This window comes from Notechis scutatus, chromosome 14, assembly GCF_049901735.1.
Source record: "Notechis scutatus isolate UNSWTSFEM ecotype Mainland chromosome 14, rNotScu1.2, whole genome shotgun sequence".
Lineage (NCBI taxonomy): Eukaryota > Metazoa > Chordata > Lepidosauria > Squamata > Elapidae > Notechis > Notechis scutatus.
The window spans coordinates 3,389,568-3,416,595 of record NC_142022.1 but is presented as its reverse complement, the minus strand read 5'-3'; the positions used below and the strand labels follow the sequence as shown (position 1 = coordinate 3,416,595).

At 48.8% G+C, this 27,028-nt stretch overlaps 1 protein-coding gene across 2 annotated transcripts in view; it reads left to right on the top strand.

The window, feature by feature from the left end:
- ATG2A (autophagy related 2A) overlaps positions 1-26,755 on the top strand; it is a 68,603-nt gene extending 41,848 nt beyond the window's left edge. For both annotated transcript variants that reach the window (XM_026685793.2, XM_087943490.1), the window contains exons 26-42: positions 1,260-1,330; positions 3,508-3,584; positions 4,458-4,628; positions 6,554-6,671; positions 7,663-7,871; positions 9,032-9,261; positions 11,556-11,691; positions 13,264-13,461; positions 16,283-16,384; positions 18,354-18,438; positions 19,727-19,853; positions 20,751-20,823; positions 21,928-22,010; positions 23,938-24,059; positions 24,165-24,319; positions 24,735-24,887; positions 25,693-26,755. In XM_026685793.2, coding sequence (XP_026541578.2) covers positions 1,260-1,330; positions 3,508-3,584; positions 4,458-4,628; positions 6,554-6,671; positions 7,663-7,871; positions 9,032-9,261; positions 11,556-11,691; positions 13,264-13,461; positions 16,283-16,384; positions 18,354-18,438; positions 19,727-19,853; positions 20,751-20,823; positions 21,928-22,010; positions 23,938-24,059; positions 24,165-24,319; positions 24,735-24,887; positions 25,693-25,929 — 2,347 coding nt within the window. In that variant the 3' untranslated portion in view covers positions 25,930-26,755. The remainder of the gene's footprint in view (positions 1-1,259; positions 1,331-3,507; positions 3,585-4,457; positions 4,629-6,553; positions 6,672-7,662; positions 7,872-9,031; positions 9,262-11,555; positions 11,692-13,263; positions 13,462-16,282; positions 16,385-18,353; positions 18,439-19,726; positions 19,854-20,750; positions 20,824-21,927; positions 22,011-23,937; positions 24,060-24,164; positions 24,320-24,734; positions 24,888-25,692) is intronic.
- Positions 26,756-27,028: the final 273 nt, after the last annotated feature.

Below are 27,028 nucleotides of genomic sequence, written 5' to 3'. Positions count from 1 at the left end.
TTTCCAATGGGAGGGGCCATTCATCATCCACCTGTGCTTTTACTCCCGAGTTGACCCTTGTTCCTTAACTGCTCCCTTCTCCTGGCAGCTCTGTGCATGCGCACCCTGGGAACAGGCTCCAGCTGTTCTTCTGCCCCGCTGATCTCTGACTCCGAAGGCAGCTGATAACTGCCGGACAGCCCTGGCCCCATCTCTGCCTCGGACGCAGAGCCCTCGTCAGAGCCTTCCCCAGACTCCAGGACTGGCCCATGTTCCTTCGCAATCTCCTCACTGTCCGAGTCTGCCACCAGCTTCGCTGGCTGCTGGCAGGCCACAACATTTGTGGAGAAATTCAAAAAACTGGCATGCATGCCAGGAAAGGCCTGTCAGATGTAGGATGGGTGTGCCTGTTTGTACCTGTTGGCACACTGCACCTGTTGGATTCTGCATGTATTTCCTTTCCCCCAAGAACTTGAAGGAAAGGAATCTTTTTTCCCCCTCACTGGATTCTCAACAATCTCACCCTGCAAGAAGAGATGGGCGGTGAACAAATTTAACAGATAAAGAAAAATGCACAGGTGCTCGGTGTTGTGGCCCGCCGTCGGCTGACTGAGCTGGCAGCAGACTCGGACAGTAGTGAGGAGGTTGGGGAGGAACATGGGCCAGTCCTGGAGTCCGGGGAAGGCTCTGACGAGGGCTCTGCATCCGAGGCAGAGATGGGGCCAGGGCTGTCCGACAGTTATCAGCTGCCTTTGGAGTCGGACATCAGTGGGGCTGAAGAACAGCTGGAGCCTGTTCCCAGGGTGCGCATGCACAGAGCTGCCAGGGGAAGGGAGCAGTTAAGGAACAAGGGTCGACTTGGGAGTAAAGCCACAGGTGGACGATGAATGGCTCCTCCCATAGGGATTAAAAGAGGAGCAACAGGGGAGGGGGCTTTTGCAGGAAACAACTTGCTCGCTCGCTTGCTTGTTCGTTCCAGCCTCGTGAAGATTTGTCTGTGTAACCCAGCCCCTTCCCTGTCAGCACTGAGTGTGGAAATATTTACCGGGCAGCTTTCCAAGATAGATAAGGTCTGAGCTAATTATTATACCTTTGCAAGTCTGTTTGCCAAGCCGTTGGCTGAATGTGAATGCACTAAATTCACATTCATGTAATAAAAGAGGTTTTGCCGGGACTTAACAGTTGGCTTGGTGCTTTTGGGGGGAAGCCTTGGACGGAACACTCGATTTACAACAGTTCAAGAGCGGCTCCTAACCAACCCTGCTTGTTCTCCCCGCTAGGTTCATTTTGGATAACTCCACGCTGTTCCTCTCCAACAAATGTGAAGAAGAGACGGGTGACCTGAACAAAGGTACCCCCTCCCCACTCATCTCCCCCTGCCCCACGTCTGGGATGGGGATTTTCTTGGGCCAAGGGCATGGCTTTTGTCTTAAAACAGGGACATTATACATTCTATCATTAAAACGGATTATAAAGCCTTAGTAAGGCCACACCTGGAATACTGCGTCCAGTTTGGGTCACCACACTATAAAAAAGATGCTGAGACTCTAGAAAAAGTGCAGAGAAGAGCAACCAGGATGATGAGGGGACCAGAGGCTAAAACATACGATTAACGATTGCAGGAACTGGGCTTGGCTAGTCTAGGGAAGAGAAGGACCAGTGGGGACAGGATAGCGGTCTTCCAATATTTGAGGGGCTGCCACAGAGAGGAGGAAGGGGGTCAAGCTATTCTCCAAAGCACCTGAAGGCCAGACAAGGAATAATGGATGGAAACTGAACAAGGAGACTCAACCTAGAAATAAGGAGAAATTTTCTGACCGTGAGAACAATCAACTGATGGAACAGAAGCTGCCTTCAGAGGTTCTGGGGGCTTCATCACTGGAGCTTCCAAGAAGAGACTGGACTACCCTCTGTCAGAAATGGTGTAGGGTCTCCTGCTTGGGCAGAAGGTTGGACTAGATGACCTACAAGGTCCCTTTCCAACTCTGTAATCTGTTAGAAATGGCTCAGCTCAGACGACTGCATTTTTGATATTATTTTTACTCTTGGTAACATTTTTATTAGTCCCCAAAGTCCATAACATTACAATTTTTCCCAGTTTCCAGCAAAAAAAAAAAAAAAGCCTTTTTGCAGACAAGGGATTTGCATAAGTTCTACAGCAGGGGCTGAACTTTTAATATGGGTGGATTTCAACTCTCATGAATCCCCAGATGGCCAGGGAATTCTGGGAGTTGAAGTCCGCCAATCTTAACAGCTGCCAAGGTTGGACACCCCGACCCACAAAGTTTGCTTTAAAACCACTGCAAAACAGGTTACAATCATGTGATGATCTTTCATCGACCGCTGTTAGTGTTTTGGGGATAAACCCCTAGCAGAGTATGCAGCAGCAGTCAAGCCAGGCAGCCAAATGAGAGGAAGGGTTTTAGAGTATACACACACTGAACACAAACACTGTTTGTAGTTTAAATAGTTTTTAATCCAGTTAGAGTTTAAGCATTGTCAATCAGTCCGTATGTCATTCACAATATATCCATTCAGTAAGACTCACTAACTCAGTCCAGATAATAGTCCTTACTATATCTTTATCAGCCGATAAAGATATCTTCTCCTCCTCCGATGCCTTTCTCCAGAGGATAACGCTGGATATTCAGTAGAACGATCAAACAGTAGACAGTCGCAGTAAAACAGTAATAAACAGTTGTATCCAGCAGTAAACAGCAGTAAACAGTAAACAGCAAACGGTAAACAGTAAAACAGTAGGCAGTAAGCAGCAAGCTTTCTCCTGCTTCCTCTTATTGCAGTTTCTAACCGCACCCTTAATTGGCTAATTACATGCAGTGTGGTGCTTAAAGTTACAAACACTTAAACTATGATACCTTAGTTTATATATTTATCCACCCAAACCTTGTTGGGTATCAATGTTATACCTAACAACCGCCATGATTTAACGACCATAATTCTGGGCTTGCTTACAGTCATAAACCAAGGATTGCCTGCAAACTGGAAGTTCTAGGACAGTGATAGCTAACCTTTTTGGGCTCCTGTGCCAAAAGATTGTGTGCACGCTCGCGCTTGCATGCCAGCACCCAGAAGGCAATGCGCCCCCCCTCACCCTTACCTGCACTGCACCTCACAGCTGATTTTCGGCTGGTTTGAGGCCTTTTTTTGGCCTCCCAGAGAATTGAGAAAGACTCCTGCAGGCTTTGCAGGCCGAAAACTAGGCCCGTTCCATCACTTCCAGTATTTTCGGAAAAACAGGAAGTGATGAAACGGGGCTAGTTTTCGGCCTGCAAAGCTTGCAGAAGCCTTCCTCAAGCCTCTGGAAAGCCGAAAAAGGCCTCAAACCAGCCAAAAATCAACTGTGAAGCGCACCCATGCCCAGTGAGGTAAGTTTGCCTGCAGCTCGCATGCCAGCACAAATGGCTCTACGTGCCACAGGTTCGCCATCATGGTTCTAGGACTTGCACATCTTCCTCTGTCGTGTTTCTTACTTAACAAGTTCCAGTTTCGTCTTTTCTCTCGTCCTAGATTATGTTTGCGTGGTAGAAGTGGATCTCTTGGAACTGGTTATCACTACGTGGAAAGGAGCCACGACCGGCAAATTGGTGCGTTCCCAGAGGCTGTATCCGCAACGCGGGGCCCTTGCTTGACTCCCGCCTCCCCGATATTTTTCTCTCTTCGATTCGTTAATTTTTTTTAAAAAAAGGGAAACTTGGCAGGTAGCCAGGCAAAGCCCTTGGCTGCATTATTATATAAGCCCAGCTTGTGGACCTGAGGATAGAACAGGAAGTAATGGGGGGAAGCTTGTTAAAGAACGATCCAACCAAGAATAAAGGAGAAATTTCCCGAAAGTGAGAACAGTTATTCAAAGGAACAATTTCTCCCCTGAGGTTGTGGGTGCTCCCATCACTGGAGGTTTTTAAAAATAGGTTAGAGAACCGTTTGACCAGGATGGTATGAAGTCTCCTGCCTTGAGCAGGGGATTGAAGACCTCCAAGGTCCCTTCCATCCCTATATGTTTTATATATTAATGTTTATTTAAAAGTGGGTTTCACAGCCAGCTTGCTTCAGAATGGGTGGACTTCAACTCCCAGAATTCCCCAGCCAGCATGCTTTAAGAGGGGTGGACTTCAACTCCCAGAATTCCCCGGCCAGCAAGCTTTAAGGCAGGGGTGTCCAACCTTGGCAACTTTAAGCCTGGAGGACTTCAACTCCCAGAATTCCCCAGCCAGCTTTGCTGGCTGGGGAATTCTGGGAGTTGAAGTCCTCCAGGCTTAAAGTTGCCAAGGTTGGACACCCCTGCTTTAAGGTGTCTGGAATTCTGGGAATTGAAGTCCACATTAGTTTCTAAGGTTGAGCAACACTGTCTTAAGTGTCTGATGGAAATCTGGAGGTCCCTGCTGTAAATGTGACTTGCCTTCTGTTTGTCTCTCTCCCTCTCCCCCTCCCTCCCTCGCCCTCCCCTCCCCCTGGGGCAGACCCGGCCCCTCTTCGAGCTCCGCTGCTCCAACAACGTGGTGCACATCCACACCTGCGCTGACTCTTGTGCTGCCCTCGCCAACCTCATCCAGTACGTGGTCAACAAAGGGGACCAGCACCCGCCCCGTCGGCACGACAGTCCCACTGAGATCGCGGGACAGAAGGTGCAGGTGAGTCCAAAGTTGTGGGTAGGAGGGGGAGGGAGACTCTGACCAGGTTAAACCAAGGAGGTGGATGTGCCCTTCCCTCTCTCGGTGGAAGAGGGAGTTCTCGACCTACGACCGCAATTAGGGCCAGAATTTTTGCTGCGAAGCAGGATGGTTAAGTTAGCCAAGCCCGATTTTGCAATCTTTTTTTTTTTTTTACCACGGTTGTTAAAGAAATCACAGTGAATAGTGAATAGTGCCAGTCCTTTAAGTGAATTTGGCTTCTTTCGTTGATTTTGCTTGTCGGAAGTTGGATGGGAAGGTTGCAAATGGTGATGTGATGTGATGACCCAAAGGGGCGTGACACAAAAATAACAAAGTCACAAAAGTAGAATAAATTCCCTTTAATGCCTCCAACTTGGCCCACAATGTCCAGTTATCCTCGGCTGGAGACCAAACTCTTCAAAAACAGTCTATGAAGGGCAGAAATGCAGTCCGAACCCAAAGTAAAGATAATTAGAAATTAAAAAAACCAACACAAACCACACTGAAGTAATTAATACAGCAGGCCAGGAAGATAAATTGCAGGCTTTCAAAGGATAATGCAGCACCCATAGTTGGGAGGACGCCAAAACCCAGATAAGCCTCGACCAAGAAAATGCATGCTTTGCTTCCAGCAACTTTGCCACGCGCAGTTTGCCCTTTTAAACAGTATTCTCAGCTGCAGCCCATGAAGGGGATCAGGGCCTTCTTCTCTCCTGCAAGCCAGGTTGTTCCCTTCTCCGTTCCTCCCTCCGTGCCCTAGGATGAAGAGGGTGTGGCCCTGGGTCTTCCTCTGAATGCCCAGCCGGCCTGTGCCCTTCCCCCGTTTCCTCCACAGCCACCAGAGCCAAACTCCCATTCCCAGTCAGCTGCTCAACCTCCCCCTCAGAATCAGACTCCAACAAGGGCATGACAGGTGATCATACCATCTGGGATACTGCAGAAACAATGCTGGTTGCCAAGCGCCTGGATTTTAATGACATAACCATGTGGATGCTGCAACGGTCATAAATGCGAGACACGTCCCTTCAGTGCCGTTATAATTTCAAATGGTCACTAAATGAATAGATGTAAGTCAAGAACGACCTATACAGGTATCTATGGAGATTTTCAATCATCCAGGTCAGCGTTGTCCCAAAGGTGCTTTTTTTCAAGAGGCAACTGGACTTTTTGGTTTTTCTTTGAAGAGTTTTCGCTTCTCATCCAAGAAGCTTCTTCAGCTCTGATTGGATGGTGGGGAAGGGAAGGATTTATATTCCTTGCAGACCGGCTGGTCATTTGCATCCTTTTAGAGTCATTGAGGCCACTGGGAGGTTTATCTGTGTCACCCTCAGGGCCACCTGGGTAATTTCAGCCGTTCCAAGAAGGCTCCACATCCATTTGCACTACTCAGGTAGCCCTGAGGACACAGATAAACCCCCAGGTGGCCTCAGCGACCCTCCGGTATACTCTGGCATGCGTAATTCACAGTCACCTGTGACCCTGTTTCCCCCTCTCCCCCCTGGGTGTATCATAAATCAGATTTTCCAGGGAAGCACGTTCAGGTGTCATAAATCGGCCAGAATATCCAGTCGCCTAGCTGCAATCTTTTGAAGGTAAGGGTGGAATGTACTTCTGGTTTTACAGGCGCACCGGCTCCTTCAGATTCCACCCCCCTCCTTGTTTATGGCCACTTGAAAACAGGCACGGGAATGTTTTACGAGTTGACATCCACCACATTTATGTACCCAGCGTCTGATTGCATTTCCAACATTTGGCGGACATGTTTTGGGACATCTTTGCTAACCTGGCAGGCGCCACCTATGAAATGTTTTGTACGGGTTTCCCTTATAAGTCGTTGCCATTGTCAATGTATAATTTCTATCCCAGCGTACGCGCTTTAAGTGTGGCCTCTTGTGCTCTGCTAGTTGTCCGAAAGCCCGGCTTCTCTGCCTACCTGTCCCCCAGCTGAGACGGCGGCCATCAACCAGCGGGACCTGACGGATGCCCTCATGGATACCGAGCGTGGATACCAGGAAATGACCGGTGAGAGTGGGGAGGAACAGGGAGGAGGGGCACTTTCTAGCCTGACTTCGGATGACACTTCGCAACACCGGTGGCATTTCCACCTGTGGTGGGTTGAACAATTCGAACATTGAATAACAGAGTTGGAAGGGACCCTGGAGGTCTTCTAGTCCAACCTCCCACCCAAGCAGGAGACCCTACACCATTTTTGACAGATGGAAGTCCAATCTCTTCTTGGAAGCCCCTCAAGTATTGGCACACTGCTATCCTGTCTCCCCTGGTCCTTCTCTTCCCTAGACCAGCCAGGCCCAGTTCCTGCAACCGTTCATCGTATGTTTGAGCCTCCAGTCCCCTCATCATCCTGGTTGCTCTTCTCTGCCCTCTTTCCAGAGTCTCAACATCTTTAAGAATACTACCCTTGATCTTAGCCAAAAGGCCGAGAAGGGACCTGGGTCTATATCCAAACGGATGACCCATTGGGATCCCCATATCAAACCAACTTACCTTACGTGTGGCCAGAATCTGAAAATAACATTGAACACAGCCCAGTACTTAAGCAAAAAAGGTTCGGTTGAGATCAGCATCCGCGGGACTGATTGGGGTTGATTGCAGGGGTGACACTGAAATATAATTTCATTGTATTTTATGTCTTAAAGGATTGTATTTTATTCCAATTTCATTTTAAATTGTATTTGATTCCGATTCCATTTCAAATGGATTTTCTCAAATTTCAGTAACCATTTCTTTCCGGAACCCTGCGCTTTGAGATGGCCCAGGGGCTAATCACTCAATAAAATGAAATAAAATTAAGGATAGAATGAATGAACTGGAAGGGACCTTGTGGAGGTCTTCTAGTCCAGCCCTCTGGAGTTTGCAAGGTTGCAAAAAGAAGTTTTGCAAGTTTTGAATTGTCCAGCCTGTTCTGGGGATGTGAGGGGGTGCCCTCCTGTCCAAGGGAGTGCAGCTTGTGTGAACGCAGCTACTCAACCCTCTTTCCAATGCTCTTTCCCAGGGGATTGTGGGATGAGGCGGCAGCCTTCGCCGGTCTCGGTGTATCTCTTCCCCGGTGAGAATGGAGCAGCAGGCCAAGGAAAGTGCCCCCCACCCGCTGGGACCCCAGTGGGCGAGGGCCTCGATTTCAGCCCTTCGGAGGACAGCGAAGGGGAGAGCGAAGCCACAGATGGGTTCTGCATTTTGGATGCTCCGGGAACAGGCATTCCGGTAAGGATTTGGCCGCCTTTGGAGTCTCCTTCGAGGGTTGCAGTGGGAATCTTCTGAGAAAAGTTACTGTAGAGTCAGCACAACAAAGAAGTGAATGGGATAGGATTGAATGAACAGAATAGAATGAACAGAATGCAATGGAATAGAGAACAGAATAGAGAACAGAGTAGAATAGAATAGAATAGAATAGAATAGAATAGAATAGAATAGAATAGAATAGAATAGAATAGAATAGAATAGAATAGAATAGAATAGAATAGAATAAATATTGGAAGGAGTAGAGTAGAATAGAATGGAATGGAATGGAATAGAAATAGAAATAGAAATAGAATGCAGTCTTACTAAGTAGTTTGACAGTGTTGTGGGAATTAGGTGTTTAGCAGAGGGATGGCAATGGGGGAAAAACTCTCCTTGTGCCTAGTTGTTCTGGTGTGCAAAGCCCTCAAGCCCCTTCCCGAGGGTAGCAGTTGAAACAGTTTATGTCCCGGGTGTGAGGGGTCTGTAGGACGGTTCTTCCTGCATCGAAGTCAGGACGTTCAGGCTGTCCCAGGAGCTGCTGATCTCGTTCCAGAGATGAATTATCGAATTTGTCCTTTGTTATTTTAATAACTGTCTGGTTTGGCACAGGAACCAAATGGGACAAGTACTGCATTCCTCTTCTCTTCTCTTCTCTTCTCTTCTCTTCTCTTCTCTTCTCTTCTCTTCTCTTTTTCTCTTCTATTTTCTCTTCTCTTCTCTTCTCTTCTCTTCTCTTCTCTTCTCTTCTCTTCTCTTCTCTTCTCTTCTCTTCTCTTCTCTTCTCTTCTCTTCTCTTCTATTTTCTCTTCTCTTCTGTATTCTATTTATTCCCTCCCCTTCCCCTCTTTCCCCTTCCTTCCCCTTCTGCTTCTCCTTCCCTTCCCTCCCCCACTTCCCCCTTCCCTTCCATTCTTATTATTCCGGTGGGATGCAAGGCCAGATTGTTCCTCCCTTTGGCTTTTCAGCAGTCCCATTCATCTAAAAGCTGATTTTGCCCGCCCCCCCCCCCCCAATGCACAGTTGACCGGATTCGTTGTTGCGTTGCCACTATTTCTCCAACTCCGTTTTAAAAAAGAGGGGAGGGGGCAGCTTTTCACGCCCCCCCGGACCCTCTTGGGAAATCCTGCCTTCTGTCTCTGCAGCCTCGGGATGGGGAGCCGGTGGTGACCAAGCTCTTGGACGGGCCCGTCCACATCCAGGAGGGCCACTTCTCCCGGCCCCTGGGCAGCACGGATTTACTGAGGGCCCCCTCGCACTTCCCCGTGCCCGAGAGCCGAGTCGTGATGCGGGAAATTTCGGTGGTCTGGCACCTCTACGGGGGCAGAGATTTTGGGCCAGGGCGCGCTCCCCCAGGACACCTGCCTTCCCCCAGGTAATCCCCTCCTCCCAGCACCTGCGCTCTGCTTTCGTTTTTGTCAGGTTTCTGAGCTAAAAGACACATCGTTTGAGGGAAAGGTCTTCTTTAAAAGAAAGAAGATTAATATGCCGTACGAGCTGGATGCCCCTGCTTCGCTAGGAAACTACGCGGTCTGGCTTAGTTTTTGAGGAGGAAAATAAAAGGGGGGAGGCGGGGGGGAATTCTGCCTCTGCCTACCAGCATCCATTGGTATTCATCTGACTAACGCCCTGTCTGTGCGTGAGAGAGTTGAGGGCTTTTGGGAAATTGAAGCAGTATTTGCTGTGTGCGCAAGAAGGAGACAGCAAGGAGCCTGGGCATGGCTTAGCTCAACTGTTCCGGACAAAAGGTGCTTGGTGCTCTGAAACTAAAACTGAAACTCCTCTCCTCCGCTTGTGTTTTGCATTTCTTTTCAGGTGGGAAGGGGGAGTAGAACTCATTAGCATCAGAGCCTAATAATAATAATAATAATAATAATAATAATAATAATAATAATAATAATAATAATAATAATAATAATAATAATAATAATAATAATATAGGCAATACTAATGCTCCAACAATCATTTCAAAAAATCCTTTCTTAGTGAGCCCCTAGAAGCCAAGAGGAACATCATGTGCCAAATTTCAAGTTTGTAGGCATTACGGTTCTGGAGATTTTGTGATGATGCGTGAGTGGCATTTCACTTTTATATAGACAGATTTTTTCAGAGTATAAGACGCACTTTTTCCACCCCCAAAAGTGGTGGAAATGTCTGTACGATCCTCTGTAGGGATCTCTTCATTTTGCAAACACAATTCTCGCTGCCATTAACACATGTAAAATTAAATATGTATTCCCTTTATTATACTGTTCTGGTAGTATACCCAACAGGAATATTTCTGGTTTCAAATCTATGTATCGTTTTATCCTTTTTTCTAACCATGTATATGTATTTTAGTCCAGTATTTTTTGCCTTTGGGCATGTCCACCACATATGATAATACGACCCTGGTATCTGATTACACTTCCAAAAGGCCTCCTTTCTATGTGGATTGGTGGTTCTCAACTGCAGGTAGTTCTCGACTTATGACGGTTCATTGAGCGACCGTTCCGAAGGGCACTGAAAAAAGTGACTTAGGACCGGTTTTTCATGCTTATGACCATTGCAGAATCCCCAGGGTCACCTGATCAGAATTGGGATGCTTGGCAACTGACTCGTATTCTGATGGTCGCAGTGTCTCTGGGTCACGGAATCCCCTTTTGCGACTTTCTGACCAGCGAAGTCAATGGGGGAAAGCCAACTGCAGTGATTCACTTAGCAACTGTGGCAAATCGAGTAGTAACATAGGGTGAAATTAGCTTACCCAATGTTTCCCTTAGCAACAGAAATTTTGGGTTCCATTGTGGTCATAAGTCAAGGACTACCTGTATAAGTTCGGTGGACTTCAACTCCCAGAATTCCACAGTCAGCCAAAGATGGAGAATTCTGGGCATTTGTTAGAGTTGTTTGCAGAACAACTACTATTGTGAAACAACCCAGGAGCAAAACACAGCACACACAGAGGCTTTGCCTTTTAACAGTGGTTTATATACAAGACAGCTATATACATACATAGACATGGTCGGTAAATACCTGGCATGCAGTCAATCTTCTTTACTCTGCATGGAGAACTACAATGGAGATAAAACACGAGAAGTACGTCCTCTCATGGCCTCCTATATATAGACAGCTTCTTAAAACGGGAATAACCCTGTGGGACCCATCCTCAGCCTTAAAGTGGCAATTTCCCTCCTGACTCATCCTCATTGCATCAGCATTTACAGCAGTGTTACAGCAGCTGGTCAGCTATTCAATCTCAATACCTTAACAGAGTTGAAGTCTACCAATCTTTTAGCTGCCTACTTTGAAAATGCTGATGTAGGTGGAATTCCCTAATAGCAATAGCCCTTAGACTTATATACCACTTAGACTTATATAGTGCTTTACAGCCCTCTCTAAGCGGTTTACAGGGTCAGCCTCTTGCCCCCCAACAATTTGGCTCCTCATTTTACCCACCTCGGAAGGATGGAAGGCTGAGTCAACCTTGAGCCTGGTGGGATTTGAACTGCCAAACTGTAGGCAGCTGGCAGTCAGCAGAAGTAGCTTGCAGTACTGCACTCTAACCATTGCGCCACAGAGGCTCCATCTAATGCTGGCAAGAGATTGGCCAGATCTTTTTTGGGGGGGAGGGGGGGGTGGAATATTAATAACTACCGATATCTGATCACCACATCTTTCAAATTCCAGGACAAAATCAAGCCTTCCCAGCACCCGTTCCTCCCCCTCTCGGTCTTCGGGGCCCGGCCGACCCCAGAGCTCCTGGCGGGCGCAAGGAGGCCCCGGCCGTGTCCACGACCTGCTGATGGAAATCCAGCTTACGAAGGTGAGATGGGGAGGGGCTGCTCGGCATGGGCAGGGGGGAGGCGGTCTGGTTCCCAAGCAGCCTTGCTTTGGGGTCAGTTTGGAGGCAGCCAGAAGAGACAGGTAGGAGCCCCATATGTGTATCCGTGGGGAAGAAGGAAAGGAAGAGAAGAAGAGGAGAGGAGAGAGAGAGAGGAGAAGAGAAGAGACAGAAAGAAGAAAGAGAATAGAAGAGAGAAGAAAAGAGAGAAAGAAAAAGAAGAGAATATATAAGAGAAGAGCAAAGAGAAGAAGAGAGAGAGAGAGGAGAGAAAGAAAAGCAAGAGAAGAAAAGACAGAAAGAAGAGAGCATAGAAAAAAGAGGAGAGAGAAGAAAAAGCAAGAAAAAGGAGAGGAGAGAGAAAAGGGACGAGAAGAAAGAGAAGAAAAGCAAGAGGAAAGATGAAAAGAAAGATCAAAAGGAGAGAATAGGACAAAAAGAGAAGAAAGAAGGAAGCAAAAGGAGCAAGAAGAAAAAGAAAATATAAAAGAGAGGAGAGAGAAAGGTGAGAAGAAAAGAAAGAAAGAAGAGAGAGAAGAGAAAAAAGGAGATAGAAAAGACTAAGAAAGGAGAGAGAGAGAAGAGAGGAGCAAATCCCTGGAAGCAGATATCCAGAGGGGCAATGGGGCAACATTAGACAACAGTGGCAAACAAGTGCAGGCAGTCCTCAACTTACAACATTATATTCATTTAGTGACCATTCGAAGTTATAAAGGCACTGAAAAAAGTCATCTGTGACTGTCCCTGCCCTTACAATCCCCACGGCCCCACGATCGTGGTTGGCTCTAGTCACGTGATGACCCGCTTAACAACCGATCTGCTTCATAATGAATTTCCTAGCCCTTTTTGTGGTCCTAAGTCGAGGACAGGTTGCCAAGATCCTGGAGGCTGTTCAGAATATAGCAGCATAAATTCAGCGCCAGAAAAGCGAACAGGGATGCCTGAGGCTTCATTTAACTTCTTCATAAACACATAAAGTGATTTTTACAATACCAGTTGTAGATTTCTCCAGCATGGAGCAAACTACAACAGAAGCAGACATGTGACAGGTTCAGAGCAGAAACAGACCTCAGTTTCCCTTGAGTTCACCAGGCAAGCAAGACACACAGCAGAGGAGAGAAGCCGTTTCATCTTCAATGGACAGAGCTCAATAGAGCTCAACATAGCTGCAGAGCTTAATACAGAGCCATGCCTAGGCTACTTCTAGTTTCAGTTTCCAAACAGTCCTCATTGGCTGACTTAGCTGCTACGCTCTATTCCAGTTCATGAATGTATTCTGACAGAGGCTGCCTTCTCACAGGCCATGATGGGGAAGCCAGATTTACTTAACAACCTTGTGACTTAATTGGAACAAGTGCAACAATTCGCTTCACAACCGTGGCCAAGAAAAACCATAAAATGGGACAAAACTCACCTAACCAATTCCTCCCTTAGCGACATCAATTGTGGTCGTAAGTCGAGGACTTACCTGTAGTGAAGGGGGCCCAGAGTCGGCCTGTGTACCTAGCTCGTATGGTGTCAGTGACGCTTCCCCCCTTTCACCTCTGCTCTCAGGTGAGTTTCCAGCACGAATCTTACTCAGGTGGAGCATCCGAGAAGCTGTCCGTGGAATCGGAGGAGCAGCCGGTAGCCAGGCAGGTGTTCGTTGTCCAGGAGCTGGAGATCCGAGACCGCCTGGCCTCCTCGCAGATCAACAAGTTCCTCTACCTGTACAGCAGCGAGCTCCTGCCCCGGCGGGCCCATTCTAACATGGTAAGGACCGGATCTCCCGTTGAAGCAGGTGCCTTCTCAGGAGGCAAATGGACTTTCTTGTTTTTGCTTTTGAAGACATTTCACTTCTCATCCCAGAAGCTTCTTCATCTCTGACTGGAGGGTGGGGAATTATGGAAGGATTTATCCTCCTTGCAGACTGCTGGTCGTTTGCATCCTTTTAGAGATCCGTTGAGGCCACTTGGAGGTTTATCTGTGTCTTCAGGGTCACCTGAGTGGTGCAAATAGTTCCTGTAGTCTTCAGTTTTTCTTCTGGAAATACATTCCTACTCCCACACAATTCCAAGGGTGTTTCCAGAGGAAAAATTGCAGACCACAGGAACCAGGAGCACCACTCAGGTGATCCCGAGGACACAGAGAAATCCCCAAGTGGTCTCAACGACCCTCTAAAAGGATGCAAATAACCAGCTGTCTGCAAGGAGGATAAATCCTTCCCTTTCACTCCATCCAGTCAGAGCTGAAGAAGCTTCTTGGATGAGAAGTGAAACATCTTCAAAAGAAAGGAAGGAAAGAACGAGAGAAAGACAGAAAGAAAGAAGGAGGGAGGGAGAGAAAGAAAAGAAAGAGAGAGAAAGAAAGAAAGGGAAGGAAAGGAAAGAAGAAAAGAAAGAAAGAAAGAGAAAGAGAAAGAAAGGGAAAGGGAAGGAAAGAAGAAAGAAAAAGAAGAAAGAAAGAAAAAGAAAGAAAGAAGAAAGAAAGAAAGAAGAAAGAAAGAAAGAAAGAAAGAAAGAAAGAAAGAAAGAAAGAAAGAAAGAAGAAAGAAAAGAAAGAAAGGGAGGGAGGGAGAAAGAAAGAAAAAGAAAGAGAGAGAGAGAACAGAAAGGGAAAGGGAAGGAAAGAAGAAAGAAAGAAAGAAGAAAGAAAGAAAAGGAAAGAAAGAAAGAAAGAAAGAAAGAAAGAAAGAAAGAAAGAAAGAAAGAAAGAAAGAAAGAAAGAAAGAAAGAAAGAAAGAAAGAAAGAAAGGTCCAGTTGCCTCCTGAAAAAGGACCTTTGGAACAACCATGACCTGGATGATGGAGAATCTGTACAGACTTTGGAGCAGGGATATGCCCGTTTCGTAGCCAATGAGTGGTGACAGATGCCCTGGGCATCTGGCCAGACCAGATGGAAGCAACTGTGTTGAGCTTGGTTGGATATAACTGCAGAATAACAGAATAACACAGCTGGAAGGGACTTTGGAGGTCTTCTAGTCCCACCCCATGTTAAAGAAGGAGACCTTATGCCATTTCAAACAAATGGCTATCCAATTTCTTCTTAAAAACCTCCAGTGTTGGAGCCCTCATGACTTCTGGTTAATTGTTCTCACTGACAGAAAATTCCTCCTTAGTTCTAAGTTGTTTCTCTCCTTGATTAGTTTCCATCTGTTGCTTCTTCTCCTGTGTTCTGGTGCTGTGATGATCCAGGGCGTGACACAAAAATAACACAGTCACAAAAGTAGAATAAATTCCCTTTAATGCCTCCAACTTGGGCCTCAGTGTCCAGTTATCCTTGGCTGGATATCAAACTCTTCCACAAACAGTCTATGAAGGGCAGAAATGCAGCCCGAACCCAAAGTAAAGATAATTAGAAATAAAAAAAACCAACACAAACCACACTGAAGTCATTAACATGGCAGGCCGGGATGATAAATTGCAGACTTTCACAAGATAACGCAGCAACCACAGTTGGGAGGATGCCAAAACCAAGATAATGCGCGCTTTGCTTCCAACAAGGAGCTGTGTGCAAACGCCCCCCTTATATCGTGTTCTCCCAACTACAAGTAATGAAAGGATCAGGGCCTTTTTCTCTCCCATAAGCCATGTTGCTCCCTTCTCCGTTCCTCCCTGCGTGCCCTAGGATGAAGAGGGGGTGGCCCTGGGCCTTCCTCTGAGTGCCCAGCTGGACTGGGCCCTTCCCCCGTTTCCTCCACAGCCACCGGAGCCAAACTCCCATTCCCAGTCAGTTGCTCAACCTCCCCCTCAGGATCAGACTCCAACAAGGGCATGACAGGTATCTTGGAGAAGATCCCCCTTCCTCCTGACTGTGGCAGCCCCTCAAATATTGGAAGGCTGCTCTCCTGTCTCCCCTGGTCCTTCTTTGCTCTAGACTAGCCAGGCCCAGTTCCTGCGACCGTTCTTCATATGTTTGAGCCTCCAGGCCTTTAATCCTCTTAGTTGCTTTTCTCTGCACTTTTTCCAAAGTCTCAACATCCCCCTTTGTTTTTTGTAATGTGGTGACCAAAACTGGGTGCAGGGTTCCAGAGTTGGAAGAGCTCTTGTAGGTCATCTAGAACAACCCTCCACCCAAGTACCTGTCAGAAATGGTGTAGGGTATCCTGCTTTTGGACTAGACCTACAAGGTCCCTTCCAACTCTGATATTCTGCTATTCAGAAATTGTGGGAGCTCCCTCACTGGAAGACTTCAAGAGGAGACGGGGTTGCCATCGGTCAGAAACGGTTTAGGGTGACTAACCTTTTGGGGCTCCTGTACCAAAAATTGTGATTGAAGGCAATCCACACACACACACACACACACACACACACACACAAAAGGCCTCAAACAGGCCGAAAATCAGCCAGGAGGTGCACACATGCCTGCGCAGTGAGAGAAGTTTCCCTGCGGCTGGCGTGCCGGCACAAATGGCTCTGACTGCCACCTATGGCACGCATGCCATAGGTTCGCCATCATGGGTGTAGGGCCTCCTGCTTGGGCAGGGGTTGGACTAGATGATCTATAAGTTCCCTTCCAGCTCTGTGAATCTGTTAAAACTCCCAAGAATTACGCAGACAGCAATTCCCATCCTCTTCCCTTTTTTCCCCCCCAGCTTACTATCAAAGCTCTTCATGTCTGCCCCGAAGCTGGCGTGGGGGGTCCCGAGTGCTGCCTGAGGGTCTCCCTGATGCCTCTCCGACTCAACATAGACCAGGTAAGGGGGATGCCCCCCTGTTTGGGGAGGGGACAACCTCAGGCAGGAGTTGTGAGATGGTGGGGGGATGTAGTTCCTTTTGCAACTCCACTGCTGAGTACCTCCCTTGACATGGATGGGGCAAAACCAAGGTGGGAAGAGGAGGGGCCGTTTGGATTCTTCCACTTTTGCAGCTCTGGCTGACCTTTTCGGTCTCCCTTGGGGAGGATCAGGGTATGTGGGAAAGGCCTTGGGAAAACAGGGCAAGAAAGCCCGTCCAGGGAGCAATTAGATAAGGGACAAGTCAGTCCAGAGCTGTATAATGGGAGAAGAAAAAGGTTCAGAAGAAACCCTCCCTAGTTTCTCAGGCTGTAAAAGACACAAGTGGGGGATTTGTACTTTTAGACTTAAAAGATTCTATTAATGAACCTTTAGGGAATAATAGGCACCTTAGCCCAGTGGTGGCGAATCTACGGAATGCGTTTCACAGGTGGCATGCAGAGCCCTCTCGGTGGGCACGCGTGCTCTCAGCTCAGCTCAGCTCCACCGTGCATGCGTGTGCGCCTCCCACCGGCCAGCTGGACTTCGGGTCTCTGCCACACATGCACCGGGACATGCGTGCGTGGGGGGGGGGGCGCACCTTGCATTTGGGGTATGCGCATGCATCCGCACAAAAGGTTTGCCATCACTGCCTTAGCCCATAACTGTATAACAGACAAAGGAAAAGGTTCAGAAGACACCCTCCCTAGTTTCTCAGGCTGTAAAAGAAATGGGGGAGAACTGCAAGCTTCTGTCAATATAAGTACAGGTAGTTCCCTGTTGTGGTTTGCGGGCAGCAGGTGTGTGGATGGCTGAGGTCTCGGAGAGCGAGGACTCAGAGGAGGGGCCTGCGTGGGATGCAGGGATGGGCCAGGACCATCAGGGGGGTGGAGTGCTGGCTTTGGAGATTGTGGAGGCTGGCAGCAGTGAGGAAGAGGTCCCCGAGGAGCCTGTGCCCAGGGTGCGTGCGTGCAGGGCTGCTCAAAGGAAAGAGCAGCTGCAGCAGCATGGGCGACTCAGGAGTAAGGCTGCATGAAGAAGACCCCGAGGAGCCTGTGCCCAGGGTGTGCGTGTGCAGGGTTGCTCAAAGGAAAGAGCAGCTGCAGCAGCACGGGCGACTCGGGAGTAAGGCTGCAAGGTAATGGCCCCTCCCTTAAGAGATAAAAGCCAGCTGAGAAACGGGAGATCTTTGCAGAAGGCAAAGTTGTTTGATCCTCGAGCCTGGTGGACGTTAGAATATCTGAGTTGGTATTTGGAGACTCTTGGATTTATTGTTTAGGGACTTTATCTGTTGTTCTTGGCAGCCTTGCAAAAACTTGGCAAGGCTCTTTCTTGTCGGAGCTAATTAGTGGGAAGCAGCCTTTGATCTGTGAAGAAACGGGACTAGTAAATGAAACAGTCAAAGGTTTTGTCTTGTGTTCACTCTCGTGGAACCAGGTTTGGGTCAGAACATCCTCTTCTTACGATCACAATTGAGGCCAGAATTTATGTTGCCGAGTGAAAAAAAAGTGTTCGGTGTGTTTTGCCCCATTTGTACGGCTTCCCTTGCCACGTTGGTTAAGCGAATCACCCCAGCGGTTCAATGAGTCACACGGCTGTAAAGCGAATCTGGCTTCCCCCGTTGACTTTGGTTGGGTGAGAAGGTCGCCAAAGGAAATGACGTGACCCTGGGATACGGCCACCGTCATAGATAGGAACCGGTTGCCATGCATCCAGAAAGGAAATCGGGACCGTGTGTGAATGCTGCAACGGCCATAAGTCCCTTTTTGGGTGCCATTCTAACTTCAGACGGTTGCTAAGTGAACTCTTGTAAGATGAAGTCCACCTGTAGAGTGAGCCCACCTGGTTGTGTTTCGTCTCTGGTCCCCCTGAGAGTCGGGAGGCACCTGGTGCTTCCAAGGGAGGGAAACGCCTCTTCAGCCCTTCTCCGCTCCTCTCCTCCTCCTTGCAGGACGCCTTGTTTTTCCTCAAAGACTTTTTCACCAGCGTGGCGGCCAGCATCAACCCTGTCGTGCCCATGGAAGCCGGATCCGAAGGTAGGCCCCCCGTTGCACAGGGGTTAGAGGGCAGGATGGCAGGGTAACTCTACTGACTGCCGGTGGTTCGATCCTGACCGGCTCCAGGTTGACTCAGCCTTCCGTCCTTCCGAGGTGGGTAAAATGAGGACCCAGATTGTTGGGGGCAAGAGGCTGACTCTGGAAACCGCTGAGAGAGGGCTGTAAAAGCACTGTGAAGCGGTATATAAAGCCTAAGGGCTACTGCTATTGCTATCTATCTTCCTCCCTCTCCACCTATCCCTTTGTCTGTTTGTCTGTCTGTCTATCCCGCTATCCATCCCTCTATTCATTCATCCCTCCATCCCTCCATCCATCTATCATCCATCCATCCATCCATCCATCCATCCATCCCTCCATCCATCCATCCCTCCATCCATCCATCCATCCATCCATCCATCCCTCCCTCCCTCCATCCATCCATCCTCCATCCATCCATCCATCCATCCATCCCTCCCTCCCTCCCTCCATCCATCCATCCATCCATCCCTCCTCCTCCATCCATCCATCCATCCATCCATCCATCCATCCATCCATCCATCCATCCATCTATCTATCTATCTATCTATCTATCTATCTATCTATCTATCTATCTATCTATCTATCTATCTCCATCTATGTGTCTATCCCTCTATCCCTCCCTCTATCATCTATCCATCCATCCATCCATCCATCCATCCATCTATCTCTCTATCAGTGGTTAGAATGCAGTCTTGCAAGCTAACTGCTCACTGCCACCGGTTCAATTCTGACTGGCTTAATGTTGACTTAGCCTTCCGTCCTCGGGACCCAAGCACACGCAACGAGGCTTGCTTGAGTGTGGGATTGTGAATACATGTGACGTTCACACAAGGACCCACAACGATGTTTGTGCGAGTGGGGCCGTATTGCGCAGAACACTGGCACCGACAATTGCGCAAGTGGGGCCGTGCCCACACATGAATGTGTGCATACCGGCCAGCCACTCACACACCCCAGTGGTGATTAGGCCACAGCCCGGCAGTGGGCTACAGCCCACAGGTTGTGGACCCGTGAGCTAGGCCACCTGGTTGGTAGAAAGTGACGCTGGGAAATGTAGTTTTTGCCCTATCAAGAGGGCCAAACTCTTTTCACGACCTCCCAGCCTGGATTGGAATTCCTCCTGCGTTTGTCTTTCTTTGGCCGGGGATGATGGGTGCTTGTCTCAATTCCTGGGTGTGCAGAGGAGGGTTGCGAGGAATTTGTGGGACAAAATGGCCTTCCAAAAGAGGTCACCCCTTCCCTCCCTCAGGTCGGGTCGAGTCCCCAGGGAAGGACTCGGAGGCAGCCGAGAGGATGATGGCAACTTCGGTGGAGACCACGGCCAGTGAGAACAGCTCCAACGCTTCCTCTTCCTCAGAGCAGCCCATTTATTTCCGGTAGGGGGGCAGGCAGGGCTGGGGGGCAGCAGCCGGGAAGGGGATCGTAAGGGTGGGAAAATGGATGGGGAACAAAGGATGCCCCTCTGGGGTTCGGATCGAACACCGTTTCCCAAACTCAGCGAGAAGCTAAGATGGCTGTGGGAGTTGAAGGCCACCCGCCTTCCAACTTGCTGAAGTTGGGGAAATAATAATCTAGCTTTAATCTAATATTTGAAATTTTAGCATTTCCAGACTGGAGCAATGAGACGAGCAAGCTAGGGTTTTGCTAAAAAAGATCTGAAGGTGTTGTGTTTTCATATTTTTGTATGTGTATGTGTGAGAGAGAGAGAGAGAAAGAGAGAGACAAAGAGAGAGAGAGAGAGAGACATACAAAGAAAGAGAGAGAGAGAAAGACAGAGAAAAAAGGACAGACAGACAGAGACGGAGAGAAAAGAGAAAGAGAGACAGAAAGAGAAAGGGAGAGACAGACAGACAGACATAGACAGAGAAAGAGAGAGAGAGAGAAATATATATATATATATATATATTTCACCAGAAGCTGATGATGGCAGATGAGATTCTGCCGAAACGTTGCTACAACTTTAAAAGCACAACTGTAATGACGTGGGAAAATACCCGAACAAAGCTGAATACCATACATGTAAATACCCGCGAAAACTTAAGAAAACAAATATATATATGTGTGTGTGTGTGTGTGTGTGTTAATTACAGGTAGTCCTTGATTTACGATTGTTCACTTAGCAACGGTTGAGCGTTATTACAGACCTCCTTGGGGTACTGACGACAGATTTCCCATTAAAGACGGGGGTGAAAACTTGGATCCAGAAATCCTTTCCTGGCCTCCCAGAAACAAGGACGGCCTTCACACCGACCCCTTTCTCTCTTCCTCCTCAGGGAGTTCCGGTTCACCTCCGAGGTCCCCATCTGGCTGGATTACCACGGGAAGCACGTCAGCGTGGACCAGGTGGTGGGTAGCTAAGCCACACCGAGCCCTTCCCTCCCCCCACAAGTTAACAGAATCAGAGAACGACAGAGTTGGAAGGAACCTCGAAGGTCTTCTAGTCCAACCCCCTGTTCAAGCAGGAGACCCTACACCATTTCAGACAAACGGCTGTTCCACTGGTTAATTGTCCTCCCTGTTCGGAAGTTTCTCCTGAATTCCAGGTTGCTTCTCTCCTTGGTTGGTTTCCATCCGTTGTTTCTTCTCCTGCCTTCTGGTGCTTTGGAGAATAAATGGACCCCCCCTTCTTCCTTGGGGCAGCCCCTCAAATGCTGGAATGCTGCTATCCTGTCTCCCCCTAATTCTTCTTTCCTTTAGACTGGCCAGACCCAAATCCTGCAACCTTCTTCATATGCTTCAGTCTCCAGGCCTTTAATCATCTTGGCTGCTCTTCTCTTCTCTTCTCTGAACTTTTTCCAAAGTCTCAACCTTTTTTTTGCAATGTGGGGGACCAAAACGGAGTGCAGTATTCCAGGTGTGGCCTTTACTAAGAGGTACTAAAGCTTCCTGTGATTTGGATTCTATGCCTCTGTTTATACAACCGGGGATTAGCAGACTTCCAGCCTTTGAGGGGCTGCCCCAAAGAAAAGGGGGTCAAATTATTCTCCAAAACACCAGAAGCCAAGACAAGAAGCGATGGAGGGAAACTAATCAAGGAGAGAAACAGCCTGGAACTTCCTAGCAATGAGGACAATTAACCAGAGGAACTGCTGGCCACCAGAAGTTGTGGGTGCTTCATCACTTGGAGGCTTTTAAGAAGAGACTGGACAACTACCTGTCTGAAAGGGTATAGGGTCTCCTTGAGCAGGGGGCTGGACTAGAAGACCTCGAAGGTCCCTTCCAACTCTGTTCTGATTGAGTTTACAATAACATTTAATTCATTTTATTTATTTGTATTTCACGTTAGTCCACCGCCAGCCTCTCTCCAAAGAGGGACTCTGGACAGTATACATCAAAAACTTCAAACTATAAAAGCAGTGTATAACAATTATTCACATTTTGGCATTAAACATTTGAAACTTTGTTTAAAAAATAAACAAATCCCGCTCTCATTGCTTCCTGTCCCTCCAGGGCACCTTCGCTGGCATTCTGATCGGTTTGGCTCAACTCAACTGCTCCGAGCTGAAACTGAAGAGACTCTGCTGTCGCCATGGGTAAATAGCCCCCTCTCTTACTTAGGGGTCAGGGAAGCGTGGGGCAGGCTTCTCACAATACATATGACCTGGAGGTTTTCTGGATGTTATCTGGAGGCTTTCAAGAAGAGACTGGACTGCCATCTGTCAGAAATGTTGTGGGGTCTCCTCCTTGGGCAGGGGGGGTATATACAAGGCCAGGAAAGAGGGTGGATTACAAAGGACTTCCGGGTGTTTTTAGTTGTTGTTTTTTTGTTTTGCTTCCTTGATCTGTTTATCGAAAAAAAAGGTCTCCAAACTTGGCAACTTTAAGACTTGTGAACTTCAACTCCCAGAATTCTCCAGCCAGCTATGCTTTCATATTTCATTCCAATATGCTTTCCATTTATAAAAAATATTGCATTTCCTCTATTCTATACTGTACATATTAAAGCTTTTGAGTGCTTGATTTATTGGAGGGAAGAACTTGAATACAGCACCAATAATATTTCAGTTGAAAGCAACCGAAGGGACCAGTAATAGCTTAAAGCTGGTACCTAATGAGCTCGAGAACGATTAAAATAGGGGACTTGCTTCAAAAAGCAGAGCTGGTGGGAGAATTCTGGGAGCTGAAGTCCACAAGTCTTAAAGTTGCCAAGTTTGAAGATCCCTGATCTAAAAAAAACCCACAACTTATTTAACCAGGATACCACATACATGCACACAAATAGCATTTCATGAGTATTAACTTGGGCTGGGCTCTTTTGATGACCTCAGAGTGTTGCAGGGACACACAAACACACTTTCTTTACATTTCAGCCTTTTTGTCAAGCCCAGAAAACCATTTGCGTTCCACTATCAGAATAAGCATGTTATGTTTGTTATCTTGCCATCGCTGCAAAACCAATCCCTGCTGCCATTAAGTGAATCCTGCTGTCGTTAAGCAAACCCTGCTCCCCCCCTCTTTGAGTTTGTGGGTTGGAAGCTGACTGGGAAGGGCGCAAAAGGGGAATCGCGGGACCCCACCCCCCACTGGGACGCTGCAACTGTCATGTCAGAGCGTTTGCAGCATGACTATTATTATGAGATAACCCATAGAACTCAGCACAGAAGAGAACTAGACATTTAACGGTGGTTTATATACAAGACATATACAGAAATATAGGTGGTAGGCAAATCCCTGGCAAGCAATCAATCTTCTTAACTCTACACGGAGAACTCTGCAATGGATACTGGACATGAGAGAGAAACACGCCCTCTAATGGCTGCCTTTATATAGACACCTCTTAAAGGGGTAAAGATGGGTGGGGTTCTACCGGTTCGGACCGGTTCTATAGAACCGGCTGTGATGATTCTGCGCAGTTCAGAGAACTGGCAAATCGTGCCCTTGGGTGGCCCCTCCCCTCCCCGCCCAGTCAGTCCTTATCGTGCATGCGTGACATCGCACACATGCCCGACATTGCTAAGTGCATTGTCCCCTGCCCAGTCACTCCTTAAGGTATTTCTTTTTTTATTCCCCTTCTGGTGATCAGCTGTGCCGGGATCCTCCTGTCTTACTGTCTTACTGCTTCGCCCAGGAGGCAAAAAAGGGGCGCTGCGGGGGCTGCAAAAAAAGAGAAGCAGCCACGCCCACCTGGTCACATGGCCACACCCACCTAGCCACGCCCACAGAACCGGTTGTTTAAAAAAAATGAGTCCCGCCCCTGGGTAAAGACTTCCTGTGGACCCATTCTTCGTCTTAAAAGGGCAATGTCCATGCTGTGCTGATTCATCCTTATTGCATCTTATACCTCAACGTGTCATACATACATGCCAGTTGCCAAGTGCCCGGAGTTTGATCAGGTGACCGTGGGGATGCTGCAGCAGTCATCGGCGTGAACACCTTGGCCCCGTTGTAACTTCAAATCGTCACTAAAAAGAATGGTTGTAAGTTTTGAGTACTACTGTGTGGCCTCCTCTCTCTTTCCAGGCTGCTTGGGGTGGAGAAGGTGGTCAGCTACGCCCTGACCGAGTGGCTGACGGACATCCGCAAAAACCAGCTGCCGGGCATCCTGGGAGGAGTCGGGCCCATGCACTCCTTCGTGCAGCTCTGTGAGTGCCCCCTCCGCTCGGCATTTCAGCGGGAAGCGGGTGGGTGGCTCGCATGGCCTCCTTCTCCTCACCCCCTCCCTTTTTCTCTCCTCCTCCCCCCATCAGTCCACGGCCTGCGGGACCTCTTCTGGCTGCCCATCGAGCAGTACCGCAAGGACGGGCGCATCATCCGTGGCCTGCAGCGTGGCGCCGCCTCCTTCGGCACCTCCACCGCCTCAGCGGCCCTGGAGCTCAGCAACCGGCTGGTGCAGGCGATTCAGGTTGCCGGGGAAGGGTCAGCTCAGGGAGGGAGAGCGGGAGGGGGGTCTGCCAAAGCCCAGCCCAAAATTGGGTGGGTGGGTGGGTGGGTGGGGAGAAGCTGAATCTAGATTCAGGGGTGGGCAGCTATGGCGACTGTATCACCTGCGGACTTCAATTCCCAGAATTCCTCAGCCAGGCACCTCCCACCTGTGGACTTCAACTCCCAGAATGCAACTGCACCACCTGTAGACTTCCAATTCACAGGAATTGAAGCACAGGAATTCTGGGAATTGAAGTCCGCAGGTTATACCGTCGCCATGGCTACCCACCCCTGACCTAGACCCCCAGCATGTCCGTTCCCCGTGGGAAACTCAGCCCTCCCTTCCCTGTAGATGGCCGACCTTTCCCCCTCTCTCTCTCTTTTCCCTCATCCAGGCCACGGCCGAGACTGTCTATGACATCCTGTCTCCCACGGCTCCACCATCTCGCTCTTTGCCGGACAGGAAGTACGCCCGTAAACTACGGCGGGGCCATCAGCCGGCAGATCTACGCGAGGGGGTAGCCAAGGCCTACGACACCATGCGTGAGGTAATCCTCCCTGGGGCTGCAGACAAGGGTTGCAGGGAGAGATTTAGCCCCATTTTTGGCTAGTGGGGGTGGTCTGACATCCTCTTTCTATTCCCCCCTCCCCCAACTTTTATTCAATCCTGTTTGATTCTCGGAGACTGTCTGGGCCAGAGGTCCCCAAACTTGGCCATTTTAAGACTTGTGGACTTCAACTCCCAGAATTCCTCAGCCAGCTTCTGGACTTCAACTCCAGGTTGAGAAAAACTCTCCCAGGAACAGCCTTTGGCTGCAAAAAAATCAAGTCCAAAACATGGTCAGCACAAACTGTAACTAAGTTCAATCAAGGCAAAATGAGGTAATTAGTCCGGCAGGGCAGGAGCAAGAATTCCAGACATGAAGGGCAGTAATTCAACATGGTTGGGAGGATGTCAGGAACGCAGATAAGCAAAGTAAACTCATGTTTGTTCCTAGCAGACGCCTCTCTCAGCATGCATCTCTTTTAGACTCTCATCCCCAAGTGTGGCTAATGGAGGGAATCAGGGCCCTTTCCTCCTCCGTAAGCCACGTATCATGTTGCTCCCTTCTCCATTTCTCCCTGCGTGCCCTAGGATGAAGAGAAGGTCTTCCTCTGAACCCCCTCTCCTTTGTTCTACCTCTCCCCTGCTCTGCCCAGCCGGATTTTGCCCTTCCCCAGTTTCCTCCACAGCCAACAGAGCCCCCCTCCCGCTCCTGGTCAGCCCTTCGGCTTCCTCCTGGGATGTAGACTCCAACAGGGGCAGGACACCCTGCCTCCAACTTCTCTTTCCTGTCTCCTCCCCGTCTTTAGGGCGTCCTAGACACGGCCCAGACCATCTGCGACGTGGCCGCTCGTGGGCACGAGCAGAAGGGCATCACGGGGGCTGTGGGCGGCGTCCTGCGGCAGATCCCTCCCACCGTGGTCAAGCCACTGATCGTGGCCTCCGAGGCCACCTCCAACCTCCTGGGCGGTATGCGAAACCAGATCAAACCTGATGCCCTGAAGGAAGAATCTCTCAAATGGCGCTTGGAAGAGACCCAGGATTAGCAGGGGGGTTCCTCCCCCCCATGGATCCAAACCACGGACCCAGGCCCGCAGGGTCATTTGCACAGCCACGGAGGAGTTGGCCATACCTGTGAGGAAAGGGGGGGGGCTTCAATACGGCCTCAACACCTGCACAGTTCGTGAGAGGTCAGCGGCCATCTCCTCCCGCCTCGCCCTTCTTTCTGTACTTTTGGGGGGGTCTCCTTCCCCCCCCTTCATTTGATGCATGGTCTGCAACTGTGTTTTCTCCCACCCCCCCCACACACACTAAAGCACTGGGTGGGGGGGAGGAAGAGGAGGAGGGGAGAGAAAAACAACTTTGAGATTAAATAGGATGTGACTCGTTTTCATGCTCTCGCTTGCTTGGATCCTGGTCAGATCCTGGCTTAATTGCGGGCAGGTGGGCTCTTTGGATTGGGGCCAGCCTGGAAAACCCCGATATTAACGGCCGTGGCGTTTGCCTTCACCCGGTTCCTCCGCGGCCCACGTGGCAGGAAGAGGAACCACCGGACAGGTTTCCAGACCAGGTGGGGGCCACGCTGGGTTGCCATCGCTGTGATTCCAACAGGCGTGGGTTTTTGGTTTTTTTGTTTTGCAAAGGAGCCGAGTTCGAAAGAGTTGAGCCGGCTGTCCTGGGTTGCCCGAATGGCATTTTGACTATTTGGGGGCGTTGTTTTGTTTTTGGGACTTTCTGGGAATTCTCTCCTGCTTTAGCATATCCTGCGATCCAGCTCAGAATGTTGAGCCGAAAAGATGGTTTATTGTTTTGAGGCCAAATGTGTGATGTATCCAATCAAGGTTTTTTTCTTAAAAAAACAAAACAAAATGAGTTTCTTTAATCCTAGCTTTGCTTAAATCCGATCTATGATGGGTTAATCTTGCCAGGGTTAGATCAAGCCCAAATTCCTGTTTGGTAGATCTTTCGATTTGTATTGTGACCAGAACTGATAGGGTATTCCACCTGTGCTATAAAGTGGTCCAGGTAGTCCATTCATTTACTGATCATTCAAAGCCAGGGCCTTCCAACTTGGCAAGTTTAAGCCTTGTGGACTTCAACTCCCAGAATTCCTGAGCTAACATGACTGGAGGAGGAGGAATTCTG